At 36.4% G+C, this 22,233-nt stretch overlaps 3 protein-coding genes and 1 long non-coding RNA gene across 4 annotated transcripts; 2 read left to right on the top strand and 2 right to left on the bottom strand.

Annotated features, from left to right (window-relative positions):
• Positions 1–1,967: 1,967 nt before the first annotated feature.
• Positions 1,968–4,967, top strand: LOC122332535. The gene is made up of 2 exons (XR_006248498.1): positions 1,968–2,026; positions 4,823–4,967. It is a non-coding gene; the product is annotated as an uncharacterized LOC122332535 (long non-coding RNA).
• On the bottom strand, positions 2,375–7,960 carry LOC122332534 (phospholipase A2 inhibitor and Ly6/PLAUR domain-containing protein-like). Its single transcript, XM_043229855.1, has 5 exons — positions 5,282–7,960; positions 5,082–5,198; positions 4,803–4,931; positions 4,534–4,641; positions 2,375–4,432 (listed from the first exon to the last, which is right to left on the bottom strand). The coding sequence occupies exons 1-5, from the start codon at positions 5,328–5,330 to the stop codon at positions 4,212–4,214; spliced, it is 624 nt and encodes a 207-aa protein (XP_043085790.1). The 5' UTR covers positions 5,331–7,960; the 3' UTR covers positions 2,375–4,211.
• Positions 7,961–13,939: 5,979 nt separating this feature from the next.
• Positions 13,940–14,927, bottom strand: LOC122332583 (prostate stem cell antigen). The gene is made up of 4 exons (XM_043229919.1): positions 14,792–14,927; positions 14,597–14,710; positions 14,374–14,496; positions 13,940–14,103 (listed from the first exon to the last, which is right to left on the bottom strand). The coding sequence occupies exons 1-4, from the start codon at positions 14,841–14,843 to the stop codon at positions 14,036–14,038; spliced, it is 357 nt and encodes a 118-aa protein (XP_043085854.1). The 5' UTR covers positions 14,844–14,927; the 3' UTR covers positions 13,940–14,035.
• Positions 14,928–17,641: 2,714 nt separating this feature from the next.
• On the top strand, positions 17,642–21,766 carry pdcl (phosducin-like). Its single transcript, XM_043229945.1, has 5 exons — positions 17,642–17,787; positions 18,821–19,004; positions 19,101–19,282; positions 20,037–20,315; positions 21,052–21,766. The coding sequence occupies exons 2-5, from the start codon at positions 18,830–18,832 to the stop codon at positions 21,334–21,336; spliced, it is 921 nt and encodes a 306-aa protein (XP_043085880.1). The 5' UTR covers positions 17,642–17,787; positions 18,821–18,829; the 3' UTR covers positions 21,337–21,766.
• Positions 21,767–22,233: the final 467 nt, after the last annotated feature.

Genomic DNA, 22,233 nt, shown 5'->3' with positions numbered 1-22,233 from the left:
CCCTAATTTTAATTTTAATTTAATTTTAATTTTTAATTTTTAATTTTAATTTTTAATTTTAATTTTAATTTTAATTTTTAATTTTAATTTTAATTTTAATTTTAATTTTAATTTTAATTTAATTTTAAATTTAATTTTAATTTAATTTTAATTTTAATTTTAATTTTAATTTAATTTTAATTTTAATTTTAATTTTAATTTTAATTTTTAATTTTAATTTTAATTTTAATTTTTTAATTTAATTTTATTTTAATTTAAATTTTAATTTTAATTTTAATTTAATTTTAACTTTTAACCCTTTTAACCTTTAATTTAAATTTAACCCTAATTTTAATTTTAACTCCTAACCCTAACCCTAACCCTAACCCTAACCCTAACCCCTAACCCTAACCCTAAGTGCATTCGACTCATCATTATCTAATTATTATACACTCAAAATTTAAACTCTTCAGAAAATAGACAAGTAGGGTTGCAAGACCGTATCTCTGTGCCTGGTGGCACTACAGCTCCCAAAATGGAGATATGTATAAAATTTAGGTTTTTTTGCCACATTGACTAACATTTTTAAAACCACACAAATGCAATGTAAAATGGTAAAATGGTTTGAAATACACACCCCACTTTAACGGAACGATATCTAAATCCGTGGACCTTCTTTAATGTAATATTTAATATCTAAAAATACACATGAACAAACTTAAAATGAACCAAATCACTCTATTAGCAAACAGTCTGGTTAAAGATTTGACAAACATTTCAGTCAAAAATAATTATTAAACATATGTAACAGAGGTCACTCCTTCAGATAAACATCCCTGAATCAGGTTTGTGTGGATAAATCCAAGATTTATTGATGGCTTCACAAAGGTTTTGAATCACAATGGGACACTTTACACAAAGTTTATCCAGCAAAATCCGAGTATCAAACCATACCAAACACTTCATTGCCTGTAAAACGGCCACCACTGGCATCTTTCGCTTTAATCTACATACACACACAGAGGCAGTGTACAGACAGAGTTCAATCGCTAGGCTTCATAGAGCTGTTAAGGTAGTGGATAAAAGCAATCTTCATGTGCACGCGCCTTTGCTGTGTTTTGCCTGGTTAAATGTGACTCAGCACGTTTTGCAGACGAAGCTCAGGCAGAGCACGTTCGCTTTGAAACGGGGCTGAATGATTTGAGCAGTGTTTTTTTTTTTTTTTTTTTTGGTTTGTTTTTTTGCGCTTGGATCGTTGTCTTTGCTGGACAATTGGCCCAATTTGAATCCCATCAATGTGAAGGAAATTTAAATGCTCGATCTGCGACGCCATCATGAAGTGTGTTTGGAATAGACTACAGAATAACGTTCGAACGTCGTCTCCTGTGGCGCACGCTGTGGAGCTTGGCTTGAATCCGTGCAGTGCTCAGGTTTAAACGCCCAGCCCTCTGATAAGGATATAAAGCTCCAGACTCGATTGCTCCTGTCTGCTGAGAGGTTGGTAGCTCCGTGTAGCTTCGCTCTTCAATTTATCACCTCTTCTCTAGCTATCAAATATAATTTAGTTGTCTACATACCGCTGATAATATCTATCAAACTAATCTAACTAATTCGACTGTTGTTAGTTCGGTCGCTTTAATCTAAAACTCGGTGTTGAGTTAGTACTCGATTCAATTTCGTTCCCACCCGCGTTTTCGCGCCTATTATTGGCTTCTTTCCGCTCCTGTTCATTTGTTCCTCGCCTCGTTCGTTTCGCTTTCACAAGCTCATCAAAACAAGAGCGGTAAGTGAATCCTTCATAACTTACGGTGAGTAAATGGCTTCTCCTTGCATCGTCACTTGCACCACCTGCCACATGTATAGCTTATCCTTCTCTGTTAGCGATCAGGGATTCACGTGTGATAAATGCAGGGTGCTTTTCTTTTCTAGTGCTTTAGATACAGTTGCTCCTTTGCACTTGAAGAAAGATGAAAGAAAACAATCTGACTCCATGGTATAATGACAACACACGCACCCTAAAGAGAGCAGCCCGGAAAATGGAGCACAGGTACCTGTCATACAGAAAAGCATTAAAAATTGCAAGATCTGATTATTTTTCATCTCTTTTAGAAGAAAACAAACACAACCCCTGGTATTTATGCAGTACAGTAACTAAAGTAACGAAAAGTTAAACGTCAACAGGTGCTAATATTCCCCAAGAGTATAACAGCAATGACTTGACATGAATTTCTTTACTTCTAAGATTGATACCATCAGAGATAAAATTGTAACTATGCAGCCGTCAACTACAGTTTCACATCAGATAGTGAGCTTTAGACCTGATGAGGAAAAATTACACACTTTCTCTATTATAGGAGAAGAAGACTTGTACAAACTTGTTAAATCCTCTAAACCAGCAACATGTATGTTAGACCCTATTCCATCTAAACTATTAAAAGATTTGCTTCCAGAAGTCATAGATCCTATTTTGAACATTATTAATTCATCATTGTCATTAGGATATGTTCCCAATACATTCAAACTGGCTTGAATCCTGGCTTTAAGCCTCTTATTAAGAAACCACATCTTGATCCCAAAACTCTGTGCACTAGCGGGTCTCACAGAGACCCATCAAAAGCTGTCAGCCACGAGTCTCTAGCCCTCTGGGGGGCTGAGAGACGCACCCCTCTGGTTGGGTCAATCTTACAGTAGATGGGAAGCACTAGAAGTTAAAAGTTCAACAAACTGTACTGCTAATATTTTCACAAAAGACTTCCTCTGCCTCCCCTAGAAAGTCAATTTAGTTTTGTACAAATACTGGACATTTAAGAACTTAACAGTTATGAGTTTGAGGGAGTATGCTACAAGCTTTTCTTATGCTCATTCCATGCACAAGAATATATTGAACTAAAGTGAGTTATATTTAATCAGCGAAGCATGATTTTTGATTTCATTCTTTCAACATGGTTAAATGTGTGATATTTGAGTTAGATGTGGTGTGTGTATGTTGTACAGAGCAAGATTTAAAAGTATGCTGTTCTTGTGCAGAAAACAATGAGAAAATTTGAATGTGTGTTAAAACGTGGGAAAAGCGGACATGTCTTTCTTTCGATAACTTGAGCCACATGAATCAGTTATTTTGCATTAGCAATCAAGACAAGCTGTTCAATAAGTAAAGTTCAATGTTAATGTAAGGTGTTTTTCTAGTGTACAAAACAATCTGCTTCTACCTGCTGGTAAATGATGCTAAATGCAGTTTTAAACATTATTTAAATGACTGTTATAACATTTTGTAGCAGTTCCGACGCAGAAAGACAAGTTTTAAATACATGCTCTAATATAATATTCATTTATCAATGCAGCAGAAATGTCCCATATATAGACAGATAACACTGCATAACATTTAATTCAATAACATTTGTTTTGTTATGTATTGTGAATAAAGAATTTCAAATGACATGATTCAATAAACTAAATTTGAATAGAAGTAAACTAGTATAAGTTCAAGTTCAGTTTCATTTCTAGTGCACATTTAGGCACGATTAAAAAAACAAATTAATAAACAAAAAATTCAAAAACAAAAGCTGATTAAGACCATTCAAAAGCACATGTGAGTACACGTTAAAAGGGACCTGGATCAACATTACTGTCCAAAAATAAATCTGACTGGTTGATTAAAATTACTTGGTATTTGGTGAAATCACGCTTAGTTTCAGAGGGTCTAGATCTGGTGTAAGCAGGTTCTAGGGGTCTGGTGGAGAAGTTCGTCCTCTGATTTTAGTCCCCTTGAGGGGTTGAGTAAATCAAATAAGATGAATTTAGATTAGATTTCGTTTAAAAAAAACATCCCAACATTTGTGGAATTCAGGATGTACAATCCTGAGCAGAGCAGCATTGTTTTTATTCATATTTATCGTCCTATAAATAATAATAATAAATGAGCCTGATTATTAACAATGACAACATGAATGCAAAGTAATTCTGAGAGAAAAAAAAACTGCATTGACCGCATCTACTGCCACCTCCTCATAACTTATGCTAAATTGTCTTACACGTTGAAGTTTTTAATGAAATTCATTTTTCTCACGTTAATGACATGAGAACATGCTAAAACAATGCAGTTTAGTGACCTTGGCTAAAACAAATGGCCATCTACTGCCACACGCTCATAAATTATGCTAAATTATGTTGCATCATTTTGCAGCTGTTCCGAACAAGAAAACATGTTGCAACTAACTGAGTTATTGAGCTTTTTAATTCAACAAGAGGATGAAAGACAGAGAACAGCAGAGGAACAGGACGCTCTGGTTGACACTTTGAACAATGTTATGTGTGTTGTTTGTGCTGGTGCTCTGAGCATCATTACACAGGCTTCCCTCACAACATGAGAAGCCCTCACCGTGAATAGATGCTAGGGCATCGCAATAACTTTCAGAGACACAGCCCTTTAGAAGCTCTTGGCTGAAATTTCTTGCTGAAAAGAAAGAAAACAGATAATTAGTTAGTCTAAGCATGCAATTGGTATATGCAACACGCTGTTATTATTTACATCTTATTCATTTTCTGGTTTCTTACCTAATGTAAAGCAGTGGTCTTCAATCCCGAAACAGCTCACTGTTCTTGAACAATTCTGATAATCACAATAGTAACATTTATTTCCATTGGGAATGTTAATGTTGGGATCTACAGGAGAAGAACAGTTGTGTATTTATCTTTTTCATGCAAAATATGACATTTAATCAGTTTCTTATAGCAAATCAACTCTTCATTTTAATTCATATATATAGTGAATGTTATATGCGAGTGAAATGATTCATTTGTATATTGTTTGTAAATTACAATACCTGGATCGATTTGGTTACAGAGGTCAGTGTTACAGCAAGAAGAAGATGTCTTTATGAAGCCCAAGTTCATGGACCCACTTTTACAGTCAGCTGTACAATTTTTAAATTTCTGTTTAAAAGTTGTTTCACCTACAAATATAAATAAAACAGAAAAGACCTGTTCAACTGTTCAATCATTTTTATGCCAATACGTCAAAGTAGAAAGGAGCAGTGACTTTTAAAAACAAACAATCTGATGATGTGACTGAGAGAAAATAAAAAGAATTGTAAATTCCTTACCAACTTTATATACATATACACTCAGGCACTCGGAAAATCCACTGGGACAAGTTATTACATTTTGATCGACACAAGAGCCGTTATTATTCCAGCAATGATAACAACTGAGAGAGTGTCCTTTAGTGATAAAACAGAGAGAGATGTTAGTGATCTGCATTCATACTTGATAGCATCACAAACACTATTCGTCTTTACTGTACCTGCAGTGAAAAGACTGAACAGAAGAAAAACTGAGATCTGTAGATCCATCTCTGGTCAGGAGCTGAATGAGATGAGGTGTCTCAGAGGCTGTTTCATAGTACATCAGAAGGGGAGGGTCTTCATGAGAAAATGATGGTTTAACAAGAGCAAACAGAGGATGGGTAAATAAGCAAGTCAGCAATAATGTCAAGACATAAAATACCAGTTTGTTATAATACTTCACACATTACTAGTCTGCCCTGCAATGTGAATAAATAAACTTAAGAAGTATAACTGTGTAAGTGTTGCAAATTTATGCAATAAAAATAAAATGTAGAAAAGAAATCCGGTGTGGGTCAACATGAGGGTGAGGACACCCCATTATCGAAAACGTAATAATTTTCTATTGTGTGCCGTATATTTTAACAATTTGTGATTATACTGTTTCTGGGATTCCACATGTATTGAAATTATCCATTCTGGGCTGCCTTATCTTCTTAACTTTGTAGAGTTTTATGATCACTCCACAACCTTGTGATTGTGACTTTCTTCTTCTTCTTTCCACTCATTTTTTTGTACTATACAATTGTTTCCCCAAATTGTTTTGTTCCATATGCTCTGCCACATCTTTTTCTTTTCAAAACCAATCATCCTGTTGATATCAGGAACATTTAATGTCTTCTTTTTTTATCAGCTTCCTCATTTCCTTTCACTCCGCCGTGCTGGAACCCATGACAAAATATCCATAGGCTTTATGCTATATAATCTCTGTAATATTTCATGAAAAAAAAAAATCTTACCGAGAATACTCCCTTTGTTAAGCTGATTGCAGATCTAAACTTGCATGCAGACATCATCACCAAACACCAATGACTTGTACATAAATTATTGGGACAACTGTCGCCAAATTTTTGGAAGTGCCTTTTTCAATGACGGAAACATAATTCATGCAGGTAAAAAATTGTATTTCCATCACCTTTGCAAAATTTTAGAAATGTCTAAAGTCACTGTTCCCATATGTCATTGGCATAAGTCATTGTTTTCGTTTTTGTCTCACAGTCTGCATTTAAAATCACACCAGAGGTGTTCAGCCGTGTTTAGGACTTTGCTTCATGCAGACCTTTTAGGTTCTTCCACTCTGACTCAATCAATCATTTCTTTTGATCCTAGCTTTATACATAGAGACATCCAAACTGATGCTATAAAATCAGAAGCACACAACTCCCTAGAATATCATTATATGCCTAAACATTAAGATTTGTACTCGTGGATATTAGTATATAATAATAATAATAAGACCCAATACTTTTGACAATAGGCTATAGTGTATGAGAAGCTCTGATGTCAAACATATTGTCACACAGCTTAATGTAATTCAGCTTAATTACATTAAGCTACATTAAAAAGCCTACAGCTTCTTATACCTTTATTAAACCCAAATGAGGAGATGTAGTAACATACATTTTTTAACAGTACAATTTTTAGTCACTTTAGGATTAGTTTCACCTTAAAAATGTGTGAATATTTTAAGAAAGTCCAGATGTGTATCACTGAGCAACAACCTTAGCAACATAAATAATCAAGAAAACAGCATTAAAACTGTTCCGTGCATTATGTATTTTGACAAAACTAAATTTCAGTTATTCATTTAATGAAGTATGAGTGACCCCTGCTGTCATGTTGAATTATTTATTTTTATTTTAAGACCATGTCCTCCCCGTCTAATAAACACTTCTCGTTGACATTATTAAAGTCTAATGTTGTATCTGTTATTGTTATTTCAATGAGCTAACATGCACAATAATAATTAATATTTTTATTAAAACTTGGATGTGCTTAAATATACAGGAAGGATGTGTTCGTGTCATCACACATGCGCACTTCAATAAGCTGAATGAATGCTGGTTGAGGTGTTCATATACATGCAGACTATGTTTGGTCTGTTATGTTTGTCTTGTAAGCCATTTGAGGACAACTGCCTTATTGAAAGTTTAATATCTTAAATGTAAATATTAGCAGTTGTGGATTATAGGCATATTGTTTCTAAGCAATTCAAACATTTGATTGGTTAGCCTTACTAGATGACACCTAAAGAATTTATCATTTGCAGATTATCAAATAAAACATTTCACATGGAAAATTGCGCAGAAGTCATTAAAACAAGTACATTTTATTCCCCCCAAATGGTTAAATATGTTTGCTGAATCTTTGGAAAGTTACCATAACTCTAAACACAAAGCCACCTCCACACAAATTAGCAAAAGCAAACAATGCATTCAAAACTGTTTCAGCCCCACTATTTATTTTTTTTCTATTCTAACCAACAGCAGACAATAGCAACCTTGTCTCAGTTTATCCTACTGCTTGAACTTAGCTTCTTTCTTTTTATTATTGCTTGTTTACTTAAGTAATAAAAAGAGGAATCTCTGGGTGACACTCTTGGCAATGTTAGTTGAGTGGTGTTTTTAACAACACATATTGCAATACAATATAATACATAAAGAAGAATAGAGTGTCTGGGTGACATTCTGGGTGACACAGGTTACCCTGACAACATCAATGAAAGTCATAAAGGAAACTGGGGCAAAATCACACGTAGATTTAGAGGCTATGCCTTATAGAATCTATTCACTAACATTTGCTAATGAAAAGAAAATAAATGTTAGTGATTGGTATATGTGATTTGTATCATATTTAAAACAAAATAATCGCTTGAATCATGATTCTTACATTACATGTTACTATAATTATATATATATATATATATATATATATATATATATATATATATATATATATATACACATCTTATTCCACTATATATATACACACATCTTACACTATATCTTATACACACATCTTATTCCACTTTGAATCCTGCAATGATAACAGCTGAGAAACAGAGAGAGACATCAGTGATCTGCATGCTCAATAAAATTATAAATCTTATTTGTCTTTGTACCTGCGGCGAAGATCAAGACCATCTTTGATCAAGAGGAGAATGACATAACTGTTTCAGTGCTTAAAGCTTATCAGACAGGGAGGGTCTTAACAGAAGAATAGATAGGTCTAAAGGAGCCAGTCAGCAATAATCTCAAGACATGAAATAACCTTTTATCATAATACTCGCTCCACATTTGTCTACGTTGCAATGCGAAAGAAATTCACTTAAAAAGGGCCAGATTTTTAGGCATAATACATACATTTCTTATATATGATATAGAACCATATTTCACAAGTTCATATAGGCTATGCAAAAAACGAATGCATAAAAGAGCTTGTTAAAATGACTTTTTCCTTTTGAACAGGTAACACTGCTAGCAGAAAGAAAGTATTGGTTTGGAGTGTCATGAGGGTAAGTACATTAACTATATATCCCTTTACACACAAACTGCTGCTCAAAATTCATTATAGCAGCATCATATTAGTTTGTTTTAGATTAGGACATGTTTACTGTATAAACCTGTGAACTTTACAGTTAGACTTCAGTTTACATATGAAAGCTTGGGATTAGGGTCGTCAGGTTCATGTGTTCATTGAAATAATTAATTATGGATAAATTACAAGATTGCAATATTTTAATACAGTTAGTGCACTGGCCCCGTCAGATCAGATTTTTTATCTGTTTGTAGGCAACAAAAACTTAAGACCTATAAAACAGCGAGTGAGTTACTGATCACATTTTTAAGCACATAATTGATTATGGAAAGCAAATACGGTAAGCTAATATTTACAGTGGTGGGTAAATAATCATAATTTTTTAGCATTTTGTTTGTTTCTGTGGGAGAAACAGGCTGTAGATAGTGTTATGCTTACATTATGTTGAGGAATTCATTTTTTATATTATTGTACTAACATCTTTCAGGCTATCACCCCCTCTGTCCTCCCTGCACTCACCCACATTATCAACAACTCTATTCACACTGGTACATTTCCCTCAGCTTTTAAGGAGGCTCGTGTTGCCCCTCTCCTTAAAAAAGCCACACTTGACCCTGCGCTTATTGAAAATTACAGACCTGTGTCTCTCCTCCCATTCATGGCTAAGACTCTAGAGCGTGTTGTCTTTAACCAACTCTCCTCCCATCTCTCACAAAACAATCTCCTGGACAGTAACCAATCAGGTTTCAGAAGCGGCCACTCCACAGAAACTTCTATCTGTCATTGAGGCACTGAGACGGTCAAGAGCAGAATCAAAATCTTCAGTGCTCATCCTGTTGGACCTGTCTGCTGCTTTTGACACTGTAAACCATAACATTCTCCTATCAACCCTCAGGCAGATGGGTGTCTCTGGAACAGCCCTTCGGTGGTTTGAGTCCTACGCTCTGGTAGGTCTTTCAGGGTATCATGGAGGGGCGATGTCTCAGAGTCGGCCAAGGCCACTGCTGGAAAAACAACTCCCCCGGCAGATCACGGCAGTGAAGACGCTCTCTCACTCCTCACCCCCACCTTTCCGCCTGCCTGGCAGACGGGTCTGGATCAAGCAATGCATCGACGGCTGCCAGAGAAGGATGGCTGCTCGCCAGTGGAGGACCCCAACAAACCCAGACTTATCTTGTCCTACATGTTGTCAAATTGTCTAAACTATGTGCTTCTATTGCTGAGGTGTTTTTTTCCTGTTACCACACTGTGTTCCTTTAGGAGCACAGTCTGGGTTGGCTTTTTTTCTCGCCTCACCTCTCCTCATGTAATGCTGTACTACTTTATTTCTGTCATCCCGTCATGTCTACCCCCATCTTGTATCTGTATGTGGATGGGATGATGGCCAAAGCATCTTGCTACACGTCGTACTACGTATGTCTGTGTATGTGACAAATAAACGTGATTTGACTTGACTTGACTTGAGTCTCATCACCTCACTACTGGAGTGCCTCAGGGCTCAGTACTTGGGCCACTGCTTTTTTCCATCTACATGACATCACTGGGTTCTGTCATTCTGAAACATGGCTTCTCATATCACTGCTACGCTGACGACACTCAACTCCATCTCTCCTTTCAACCAGACGATCCCACTGTTTCTGCACGTATTTCTGCGTGCCTAAACGACATCTCAGTCTGGATGAAGGATCATCACCTGCAGTTAAACCTCACAAAAACAGAGCTCCTCGTTTTTTCGGCCGATCCCAACATACAACACAACCTATCCATTCAGCTAGGCTCGGCTACTGTATCCTCGTCTAGGTCAGCTAGGAACCTTGGAGTGATCATTGACGACCAGCTAACTTTCACTGAGCACATTTTTAAAAACTGCTCGATCTTGTAGGTTTGTGCTGTACAACATCAGGAAAATCAGACCATACTTATCAGAACACGCTACACAGATCCTCGTCCAGGCACTAGTCCTGAGTAGACTGGATTACTGCAACGCCCTCCTTGCTGGCCTCCCAGCCTCTACAACCAGACCTCTTCAGATGGTCCAGAATGCAGCGGCTAGGGTGGTCTTCAACGAACCAAGGAGGGCCCACGTCACGCCCCTCTTTATTAGTTTACACTGGCTTCCTATAGATGCCCGCATCAAATTCAAATCCCTGATGCTGGCCTACAGGACAATCACAGGCTCCGCTCCCTCGTACTTACACTCATTAATTGAATCATATGTTCCCTCCAGGTGCCTACGCTCTGCAAACGAAAGGCGTCTTGCAGTGCCTTCACAAAAAGGTGCAAAATCACTCTTGCGCACCTTCACCTGGTCTGTTTCTCGCTGGTGGAACGATCTGCCCGTTACCACTAGGGCAGCAGAGTCACTAGCAATCTTCAAAAACAAACTCAAAACTCATCTTTTTCATCTACACTTGACCCAACATCGATAGCACTTTCTTCTTCTTCTCCTACTCTTTCTTATCCTTTTCTTGTTTATAAAAATAAAAAAAAAAAATAAAAAAAAGCCTCGTGTCTGCGTTAGGTAAGCCAAGACCCCACTCAGAGACTGCCCTTTTGTTGACATTAATTGCTTCTATTTCCTACCTCATTTGTACGTCGCTTTGGATAAAAGTGTCTGCTAAATGTAAATGTAAATGTAATTGTTCTTTTTAAGTTGGGTGTAGAGCACAATAATATCTATGTCGCACAGAATATAGGAATAATGTTGTACTGTAATGCCAGCTTGTAACATACTGCAGTGAGCTGCCAGTCTTGTTTTTTAAAGATGCTGTTTTAAAGATCATTATTTGGTGGAACCGAATGTGCTGACGTGCTTTAATGTTCAGAAAAACATTGCAAGAGACATTATGTCTGTTGTAATTATGTTTTTTGACCACTGGGTGGAGTGTGGGCCTTGAAGAATATATATAGGTAGGCAAAGAGTAAAAGATCAGGTAAGGAGAAGGAAGCACAACATTTTTTCACTTTTGGTGAATGTGTGGAGTCATCTGATGGCATTTCATATGCATAGCATTTTAAAATGACAGTACAAACCGTGTGATGAATAAACCTGATAAACAGTGTTGTGATACAGACTGACAGATGGTGCTAGTTTGTATTTGCAGTAGACAAGCTGCAATTTACTGCATTGAGATGTGTGTCTTGGACTTATATCAACTATCAAACTAATAATTTTATGGAATATGTTTTTTTTTTATTAACCCATCACAATACAAAGGACTGCAAATGCTATTTTGGTAAATGATAAGAAATGGTCAATTCTGTCATTCTGTCATCAATCTGAATCAGCAGTTGTAGGTAAGTTAACGCTGTATGTTAAGTATTTGTAGTTTTGCTCTCATGCGGTTCATACTATTGAGCGTTTCACAGTACACCGCATTGCACATCCTGTGTGAAAAAGCCTTTAACACACGTTGAGACCTCAGTATTGAGAAACATGTCCTATAAATTGTAGCTCAGGTGCCAAACGTCTGTGCAGTTTTTCAATGCATAATGACAAGGAAGTATTTGTTGTGTTTTTGTTGTTATGAGATCTGTTTATCTTTATTACACCCTGAATGTTGATTAGTATTTCAGACAACAGTTTTTAAAGTTTTATTTTTACAGTCTGCCATATATCAGTGTGTGTTGTGTGTTGCAGTGAAAATGTGGTTATGGTGTTTGTGTGGGTATCACTGTGTAGAAAAAAAATAAATCATGTATCTTGCAGTGGTTTTCTGAAATAGAAAAATCAAATCTTCTTGTCTTGTTGGCCGAGGCCCAGCTAAGTGCCCAAGGTTTCCACAACTCCGTTCAGAGATCAGGCAGTGAATCTTCAAGCGTTGTCTCTGCAAGAGGCAGACCCAGCCCTAGCTTTGCTCTGTCCTATTGCTATGCTAGATGCTACGTTGACCGGACACAAAGCTTCAGGAGCTCAGACCAGCTCTTTGTCTGTCACGGAGGTCGGCAGAAGGAGAATGCTGTCTCCAAGCAGAGAATGGCCCACTGGATAGTGGACGCTATTACCCTGGCCTACCAAGCACAAGACATGCTCTGCCCCCTCAGGTTACTGGCCCACTCAACAAGACATCATCCTGGGCATTGGCTCGCAGCACCTCACTGGCAAATATATGTAGGCTGCGGGCTGGGTGACCCCTAACACGTTCACTAGATTTTATAGCCTTTGTGTGGAACCTGGTTCCTCCTGTGTTCTCTCTCTTAGAAGCACTAAGAGGCCCAGTTTCGGGTCAGCTTGTTAACCTCTCCAGAGTAGACCCTGTCAAGCCCCTCATCCTCTCGGCAGCCAGATGTAGTAGAGTGTCTGGCGCCAGGCCCCTACTTGATGAATCTGTGAGAACCAGTAGAGGGCTGGGAGCCATGTGAAGAGGACTTCAACTGTGTATTTCCATGGTATAGCCCCAGAGTCCCGTGTTTCCCCGGCAGACCTTCTGCCACCCTAAGAGGGTTCAATCACCTCACCAGCTTTCCAGTCTTACTGAATGGGTAGTTCTGACGATAGTAGCTGGCTGCTTTTGGTAGAGCCTCTGAGGCTCCCACAGTCCACTAGAAGAGGCGAGCACAACAAGAAAAAGTCCATGCTGCCGTATACATACTGCAGATATACTTCAGTCCAACTGTAGAGAAGATTAATTCTGTCTCAGCATCATGTGTTTGTGCTTGAGTTCAGCCTGAGAACTTTGTCCACACAAAACAGCTTTTTGAAATATTAAATGTCTTTAATCTTGTTAAACTCACGAGTCACCATACTTTTATACTTTCAGATCACTATTTCAAGGCATTTCAATTCAGCTCAAGGGAGGCAGTAGAGATACTGCTGCTGTCCGACCAAATTCTGTACCATTTGTACAATGTCCCAAACAAACGTGATTTCTCAGAACACATACTTCAGTTATATCTGCTGTTTGGTCTATATGTGAGGGGTGTGTGATTTGTGACACTTGTGTCTGTGGTTTGGTTATGTCACTTAAGAAAATAAACCTGCTTATCTTGTAAGTCGTCTTGGTATGGTTTATATTTATATTGTTTCTAAGCATTTCAATACTTTGACTGGATAACCATGTGTTTTCTTTTTTTGCGTGTTTGTCACTCTTTCATGTTTCAGATCATCAAACAAATTTAAATATTAATCAAAGATTAATCAAAGACAAGTAAACACAACATGCAGTTTTTAAGCAACGTTTTTTATAATGAAGGGAAAAAACTAAATCTAAACCATGTGGCCCCTCTATGAAAAAGTGAACCTTCCCAATGTCTCATCCAAGAGATGTGTTTATGAGTAACCAAACAACAGCAATTCAACAAACAAGCTTTATTCAGTAAAGCATACCATTACATAAAATCGTGCATCCTGTTCTGTTTTTGCCGTGGTTGATGTGGAGTCTGCGGTACGGCAGGACTCACTGAAACAGGAAGTAGAAGAGAAGAGGAGACGACAGCAAGAGGAAGCTTCCCTTATACACGCCATCTAAACAAAACAATAATGTAATTACCGATAATAATAATAATAATAATAATAATAATAATAATAATAATAATAATAGTATTTTAAAAAATGTATTGATGATCAATTATTCAATTTTAATCTATTTAAAAACAAACCAGGCAATACTTTTCTAATTTGCACTATTGAATTATTTTAATATTTAGTTTTTTTGAACAATGATGTTCAATTATGTTTTTTCTGTAATAGTTGCAAATAGATGCAGATCAGCACATGATCATCTAAAGTCAATACCTGCTGCGTTGCAGAGGTCAGTGTCACAGCAGCGGGTAGTTACTGTCCCGGTCGGGAGCTGCTGGGTCCCAGCTTCACATGTAGCTGCACACCCTTTAACTGTGATCGACATCTTACTGGAACCTGCAAAATAAAATATAATTAATGAAACAAATAATTATTTCCATACAGCATTACTTTCAGTAAACTATGACTGTATATTTTCTCATCATCCTGGACTTACCAGTTGTTTGTTCTGTTGTTATGCTTTGACAAAATCCACCTTTACATGTCTCCACTTTTGCTTCACAGGCACCTCCCAGAGCAGGGAAGCACGTGTAACACTTCAGAGAGTGTCCTTAAAGACAGAGAAAGACATTTAGTGACCTCTCTATGTGTACCAGATAATGTAGAATTAAATACTTGCTGTTTTTTATACCTCCGGTGAGAAAAACGAAAAGAAGAACAACAGAGACACGCAAGTTCATCATGTATCAGGAACGGAATAAAAAAAGCTATAAAAAATAATTTTCTCATGCCCTAAAATACACACTTGCCTCATTTACTATAAGCAGATCAATGGCAAACTAATGTTTGAGTAAACATTAGCGTCTGGGTTCAGCGCAGCAGGATGAAGGAGAGCAGAGAACAGAAGAGGAACAGGAAGCTGTGAGAGACGCTCTGAACGAGAGATGTTCTCAGCACCATTATATAGGCATCCCAAACAACATGAGATGTCCTCCACACCATTAGTTTGAATGCCATTGAATCACAAATGTTTTTAGTGATACAGCCCTTTAAAGCCGTTGGCTGGTAATGACTTGAAGCTTGTTCCTTCAGATTCTTGAATGTTACAGTGATGCAGCCGTCTTCAGTCCCTGAACAGCTCATTATGTTTGAGCAGCTCTTTTCATCACAATAGTAACATTTCTTTCCATTAGCGACCATAGTTCTGGGATCTACAGGAGGAGAAAAAGTATTCTTTTATTTTCTAATGTAATAATATAATAATAAATATAATAATAAATATGTCCTTTGGAAGTAAAATAAGTGTTGACGTATAGAGAAGAAAAATGTGTTTGCATACGGTCAGTAAAGTGTAATACCTGGAGTATATTGGGCATTACACTTGTTTGTGTCGCAGCACTTCATGACAGTCCTGTGAAGGCCAACGTTTTGGGAACCATTATGACAGTCTTTACTCGTAGAACATGCTTTACTCCTAATAACACCTAAAAACAGGAAAGGCCACATTAATACACTTTATTTAGATGGACAGTTTATTTCATAAATATGTCAAAGGAGCAAATAAAAATAAAAAATAAAAAAAACTCACGCCTTCTAATCAAAAAAGAAAATACTTTTTTTCCAACATAATTTTTTTTTTTTTAATACAAATTGTATTATTTCTGTTATTTAGTTTCATCTCTCAGGTTGTTATGCTAACAAACTGTATTAGCATAGCAACCTGACAGAAAAAAAAAACAACTAAACAGAAGTCAATAATAACACATTCAGTCTATTCTATGAAGAGTTAAATTATAATAGCACCTTCATAAGTCAGTTATAACAATACATGTCAAAACATCATAATGGACTTCATCTGGTAATACTGCTGTATGACTTGAGCTCTTAGAAAGTTCTGCAGAGCATGTTTTTACTTTTTGATCTGAACAAGAAATATCCATAGGACCACCGCACTCAAAACACCTGAGAGAGTGCCCTTTATTAATAAAAGAAAGAGTGAAAGAGAAATATTAATAATCTGTTTTATCGATTGTGAATCAATCAATCAATCAGCTACTTGTCTGTACCTGCAGTGAAAAGAACAAACAGAAGAAAAACTGAGATCTGTAGCTCCATCTTTGATCAGGAAGTTCATGAGGTAACTTGTTGCAGTGCACATTTTATAGCTTTTCAAAAGGGGAGGAATTTTATGACAAAAAAAAGCAGTTCAACATAAATGAATAGGTCTACCTAATCCAGTTTGTTAACAATATAATAATAGATCAGACTAAATAACCATAATATCATTATTGGACTTCAAACCAAAATAAAGAAAAAAAAAAAAAAAAAAAAAGGTTTTAATTTTTTTTTTGCTCTAAACTGGTTCAGTACAAGAAGTAAGTCAGAGTAGTGGAGCTTCATCTATTGGAAAACCTTAAAAGAATGAAAGATACAGTAGCAGCAAAGGGAGGATCAGATCCCTGTTAACATTTGTGCTTCTGAATTCATTTACACAGTCACTGTTCACAGGCTTTTTATAAAAATGTGCTGTTTTAAACCTTGTTAACCTTCAGTCATTGCGTACGATGATCAAATGAGTTTTCATTGCATAGAAAAATAGATGTTGTGGCGTTTTTTGTTGCTTATGTTACAAAAAAATCGCAAACCCATTAATAAACTGAAGACCTTTATCCCTTTATGACAGATAGTCTATATACCAGAGAACAATTATTACATTTGTGTTGTTTCAGTCTATCATCTAGAAGAGTTCAGAATAACAGAAGAGAAGCATCATTGTGTGTCACAGTGCAAATGTGGTCTCTGTGTGTGTGTGTGTGTGTGTGTGTGTGTGTGTGTGTGTGTGTGTGTGTGTGTGTGTGTGGTGAACGTAGGTGGAATGTGTGAAATGAGTTGTGCTTGTGTGTATCACTAATGGGGAAAAATAAATGTGGTTATCAGAATGCTTCTCGAAACTGTCATATTGTTACAATATTGTTTAAAAGAATATCTAAATTTGTGATGCACATTCAAAGAAAAAAAACTATGCAGTGGGAGTTTTTTATTTATTTATTTATTTTTGTCGAGTGTACATTTTTATGTGCATTCTTCAGTTCCATGAACTCAAACATGTCAGATAATGGAGACATGCAAAATGTGCAAAGCAGTGGATCTCAAGAAACAGGATTAAAAACTACTGTGTTAGAGTTAGGCTGAGGTGAAACTGACCCCCATTGTTCCCCCCTGGAGCACGACTGGGTTAGTTTAGGGCTTGTTTACCCCAGCCCTAAATGTAACCTTACAATAATGCAATTATACTTTATGATAACAATAACTCTTGTTCAGCATGACAAAAATTATGCAATATTGATGTGCGCATGGCTTTCCCACTAGGGCAATCTGACCATAGCTATGTCCTTTCTATCCCTAACCTACACAGTTTTGCCATTTGATTTACTCGTTTTTATTACCAGCTGGGCTGGTTTTATTACACAGACCTGGCAACCCTGCACTGTAAAACATCCTTCTGGCACCAAAACATATTTGAAACGCCTTCTGTCAATCGCTTCAAACTCTGATTGGAGGATGCTCGTGTCAATCATCTATTCACCCTTGTGATTGGTCCGTACTTGTTCTTGCGCTGTAGAGAGCCAGTGTAGAATCTGAAGCGGATGTTTCAGCGATTAATTGCGACAAAGGAGACACATTTTGGTAAGATTCAGACGGATTAACAGATGATAAATGTATTAATACTTACAAAACGCATTTTGTTTATAATATATACACTGTAGTTCATCAGTAGTGTCGTGTTCAACAGCGTTAACCGACTTAGCTAACATACTAGCATGTTAACATAGCATTCTAGCAAACACTCCTCGGGAATCATCTATATATATATATATATATATATATATATATATATGGTGAAATCAGACTCCCTGTAAGTAAATGTTACAGATCATTTAGGTACTTTGCTTCTCAAAAAATTAACGTTAACGTTACCTGATGTATATAGATGTATACAGGTTTGTTTTAGGTTGTTTGACAGATCAGATAATACTTCTTTACTTGATAAATCTATACATATTTCTTACATGTATAATTTGTGATCTATTACCTATTTCCATTTAAAGGTATTATATGTTGAAAGTGTTTTGTAAGACTTTAGTCATTAGTCTAGATTTCATCTCCAGAGGGGATGAGGGCTAATTGGATTTCTTACCAGCTCCAGGTCTGATTTTCTCATGAGGTTAATTTGAACTAGATTTGCATTTCTTAAATGAGCAGCAAAGGATAGTCTTGTGTATGATTAATGTACCTTTTTGGGCTTAAATTATCTAGAAAATAAAGGAAGGCAATGCAGTCTTTTCTAAAGAAAATTGTTATTATTTTTAATCTAAATAACGTAATTCTAATAGACAAATGTTTTTGAAGCCTAATATACCTAGATATTATATTATTGTGACATCCTATGTATTGTTTTGCTGTGAATATAATGCAATGATAATAGTATACCATAATTATACAGCATTTAGTACACTTTTAACATTTAAAGAAGACTTGATGCATTACGTAGTAATGATTTATAAATATTTGCTAACATCAGAGAGTATTACTGTATTTTGAATCTGGTTTAGTGTTTTATGTAATAGAAAGCTATCTAAAAACTGCTTATTCTGCTATCTCTTGAAGTTCTCAGTGTGATTGTTGTATGTTTTCTGTGTGTCTTTCACATTTATCTCAGTGTGACATCATGACAACACTTGATGATAAGATTCTTGGGGAGAAGCTGCAGTATTACTACAGCAGCAGTGAGGATGAAGAGAGCGATCATGAGGAAGAGGAGAACGCATCCAAAACCATCCGTGACCAGGAAGTGCTGGATGTGGAACTGGACTACAGTGCAGATGGCAGTTCGGTCAACACTGGTACGGTTAAATGTGAACTATAAAAAAAAAACTATCTCACAGCCTGTGATTCAAAGATGCTGGGACCCGTGAGACTCGTGTTTATTTCTACTACAGGGCCGAAGGGAGTGATCAATGACTGGCGTAAATACAAGCAGCTGGAAAATGAGCAGCGCGTGGAGCAGCAGAAAGAGATGGAGCGACTCATCAAGAAACTTAGCATGACCTGCAAGTCGCATCTGGAGGAAGAAGCTGACAGACAGAAGCAGAAGGAGCTGCAGGATAAGATCGCAGGCAAAGTGAGAAGCACTCTATACACACATTATAAAAATACTGAATGTCACAGAATATTTTTTACTAATATTTATTTCAGTTCAAGTTTTAGTTATTTTGTTTTGAAAAATCATTAATAATTCCATCTAAATCCAAATGTTTTTTTCACTTAATATATGTATGTATGCTGTGTATATTTATTGTGTATGTATGTGTGGAAAAAAAAAATGTGTGTATATATATATGTATATTGCACACATACTGTACATACATGCATACACACACATTTGTGTTAAATATTTCTTTATAAAAAAAATACATTTCATAAATAAATTGATAAAATAAAGGTTTAGTTGTAATATGTTATATGCATATAAATAAAGTATTTTTTAAATCTATACTGTGTGTGTATGTATATATACATAAATAATAAATATGCACAGTACACACAAACATTTATTTTTTATGCAAGTAATTGTTTGGCAGCACTAGTTTGTATTTTCACTTTTGTTACTAACTTAAAGATTCATGAAAATTAGAAATGTTGCCTTACAAACTAAAATAAAATGATTTTTAGCAGTTAATGTTAATTAGGTTTTAAGTAAAGAAAATATTACAAGTTGTAGTTGTTTTTAATAACCTTAATTATTTATATCAAATGGATGTTAAGTCCCATATGTTATGAAAATAAAAAGTTTGTTAAAAAAAAGTTTAACTTTGCGCTCCCCATTTCCAAATACCAGCAACTACATTTTATTCTCCCTTTTAATTTTATTTCAGATGAACCTCCGTGTGGATGAAGAAGACGAGGAGGATGATGACGATGAAGCCTTCCTCCAGCAGTATCGTCTGCAGCGCATGGAGGAGATGCGGCGACAGCTATGTGGAGGGCGGCGCTTCCAAAAGGTGATTGACATCTCTTCGGGGGAGGAGTTCCTGCACGCCGTGGATGAGGAGGGCAAAAACACTCTGGTGCTGGTCCACATCTATGAGCCAGAGGTGCCCGCCTGCCAGGCCATGGATGGAAGCCTGCTCTGCCTCGCTCTGCAGTACCCAATGGTAACAATGATGAAGAAATGCTTTCCTTATAGAACATTAAAGGAATAGTTCAAAAAAAAAAAAAAAAAATTTGGCCAAATGTTTACTCACTCTCAGGCCAGTCGAGATGTAGATGTAGATCTGAACTTGTTCAACAATGGGTTCTCTGCAGTGAATGGGTGCCGTCAGAATGAGAGTCCAAACAGCTGATAAAATCCACACCACTGCAGTCTATCAATCAATGTCTTGTGAAGTGAAAAGCACTGACTTTTAATAAATAATTCATCAAGATATTTTAACTTTAAATGGTTGCTTCTGGTGAAAAAAAGTCATTTGTCCATAATAACAACTCCTTACATGAAAAGTCCACCCACATATATGTTTAGAGCTGTTTTGGCTTGAGCAGATTTCTCTCCTGACCACTGTTTACCTGAAGGAAACATTATGGTGGACAAAGGACTTGTAATGTTGTTTCCAGTTAAAATGTCTTGATGGATTTGGTTTTTTTTACAAACATGCAGCTTTTGGCTCCACAAGACATTATCTAATGGACTGGACTAGTGTGGATTATAAATGTTTTCATCAGCTGTTTGAACTCTCATTCTGACGGCACCCATTCACTGTAGAGGACGCACTCAACAAATCTGTTCCCATGAAAACACAAAATCACATATATCTTTGATGGCCTGAGCAAATTCTAATTTTGAGATTCTTTTAGTTTGTATCAAGCTCCGATTTCTTTCTTCTTGACCTCTAGGTGAAGTTCTGTCGGGTCCGGGGCTCGGTGGTCGGCACCAGCGCTCTTTTCCGCAGTTCGGCTTTGCCGGCTCTGCTGCTGTACCGCGGCGGTGAGCTGGTGGGGAACCTGGTGCGTGTGTCCGATCAGCTCGGAGATGATTTCTACGCCACAGACGTCGAAGCTCTGCTGCAGGAATACGGGCTCCTTCCAGAGAAATACACGCAGCCAAACACACACTCGTCTATTCGCAATGCCGCTGTCACTCACCCTACCGACTCCGACAGCGACCTGGATATAGACTAAATGCGTCATGTCTGTATACATGCATACATGCACACCAACACATAGATACACTCTTGTATACATTCACATAGTGATTCAGACCAAAAACAAACAACGCCTGCAGCTCAGAAAACGTGATATACACGACTGTAAACTCGGGATTTAGGCATTTCACAGATCATGATTACTGGACCAATAAACTAGATATCGTTAGATGTATTTATATGTGTGTGTCATTTCAGACACTTCCAGAATCATAAATGTTTCTTTATGCAAAACCCTTCAGAGAATCCTGCATCGATGCTTCACTATTTATTATAGTTTTAGATTTATATGTTTGTTTATATGTGTGTTTTGGACATTAGTTTGCTTTACCCTCTGTTAGTTTTATACATTTTGTAAACGTATCCATCAAGACAAAAGCAAAAATAAAAACATGATTCTAAATTGACCTTTGTCTTATGTTTAAGTAATTCATGGTGTGTTAACTTAATTTCTGACTCATTTTGCAAATATGTTGTAAAATAGAAAATAATGAGAAAATATACATAACCTATATTAATAATTCTATTAGTGCTAAATAAATTCCTACAAATATATATAAAATAATGAATTACAATAAGATTCATAAATTACATAATATTGTACATAATATTGTTTTTTTAAAGAAGTTTCACAGAGGAAGAACAGTAATTTACCCAACATAATATAACTATTGTATTAAAGTAAAATCTATACAGTATAATGATATGTCTTTATTCTGTATGGCAGAATTCAAATCTGCTGTTTTTGACAGTATGTAACTTTAAGCGAAATATGTCGAATAGCTTCCTAATTTGAGAGGCTGTTACCGTGGACCGTTTGCTTAATCTTGTTTATGTGCAAAACATTGAATTCTTTCAAGACACTCCGATATCA

The sequence above is a fragment of the Puntigrus tetrazona genome, unplaced genomic scaffold (genome assembly GCF_018831695.1).
Source record: "Puntigrus tetrazona isolate hp1 unplaced genomic scaffold, ASM1883169v1 S000000116, whole genome shotgun sequence".
Classification (NCBI taxonomy): Eukaryota; Metazoa; Chordata; class Actinopteri; order Cypriniformes; family Cyprinidae; genus Puntigrus; species Puntigrus tetrazona.
Note: the sequence above shows the minus strand (reverse complement) of the source record. Positions and strands in the feature narration are given on the sequence as shown.

What these genes read in the sequence shown, in the direction of transcription:
- LOC122332534 (XM_043229855.1), bottom strand. Translation starts at nt 5,330, where the DNA reads ATGGATCTACAGATCTCAGTTTTTCTTCTGTTCAGTCTTTTCACTGCA. An exon ending in TGTATATGTATATAAAGTTG is followed by an intron (nt 4,932 to 5,081) that starts GTAAGGAATTTA and finishes TTATATTTGTAG; the next exon opens with GTGAAACAACTTTTAAACAG. An exon ending in AGACCACTGCTTTACATTAG is followed by an intron (nt 4,433 to 4,533) that starts GTAAGAAACCAG and finishes CTTTCTTTTCAG; the next exon opens with CAAGAAATTTCAGCCAAGAG.
- LOC122332583 (XM_043229919.1), bottom strand. Translation starts at nt 14,843, where the DNA reads ATGATGAACTTGCGTGTCTCTGTTGTTCTTCTTTTCGTTTTTCTCACC. An exon ending in AACAACAGAACAAACAACTG is followed by an intron (nt 14,497 to 14,596) that starts GTAAGTCCAGGA and finishes TTTATTTTGCAG; the next exon opens with GTTCCAGTAAGATGTCGATC. An exon ending in TGACCTCTGCAACGCAGCAG is followed by an intron (nt 14,104 to 14,373) that starts GTATTGACTTTA and finishes TGTTTTGTTTAG; the next exon opens with ATGGCGTGTATAAGGGAAGC.
- pdcl (XM_043229945.1), top strand. Translation starts at nt 18,830, where the DNA reads ATGACAACACTTGATGATAAGATTCTTGGGGAGAAGCTGCAGTATTAC. An exon ending in TGGCAGTTCGGTCAACACTG is followed by an intron (nt 19,005 to 19,100) that starts GTACGGTTAAAT and finishes TTTCTACTACAG; the next exon opens with GGCCGAAGGGAGTGATCAAT. An exon ending in AGGATAAGATCGCAGGCAAA is followed by an intron (nt 19,283 to 20,036) that starts GTGAGAAGCACT and finishes ATTTTATTTCAG; the next exon opens with ATGAACCTCCGTGTGGATGA.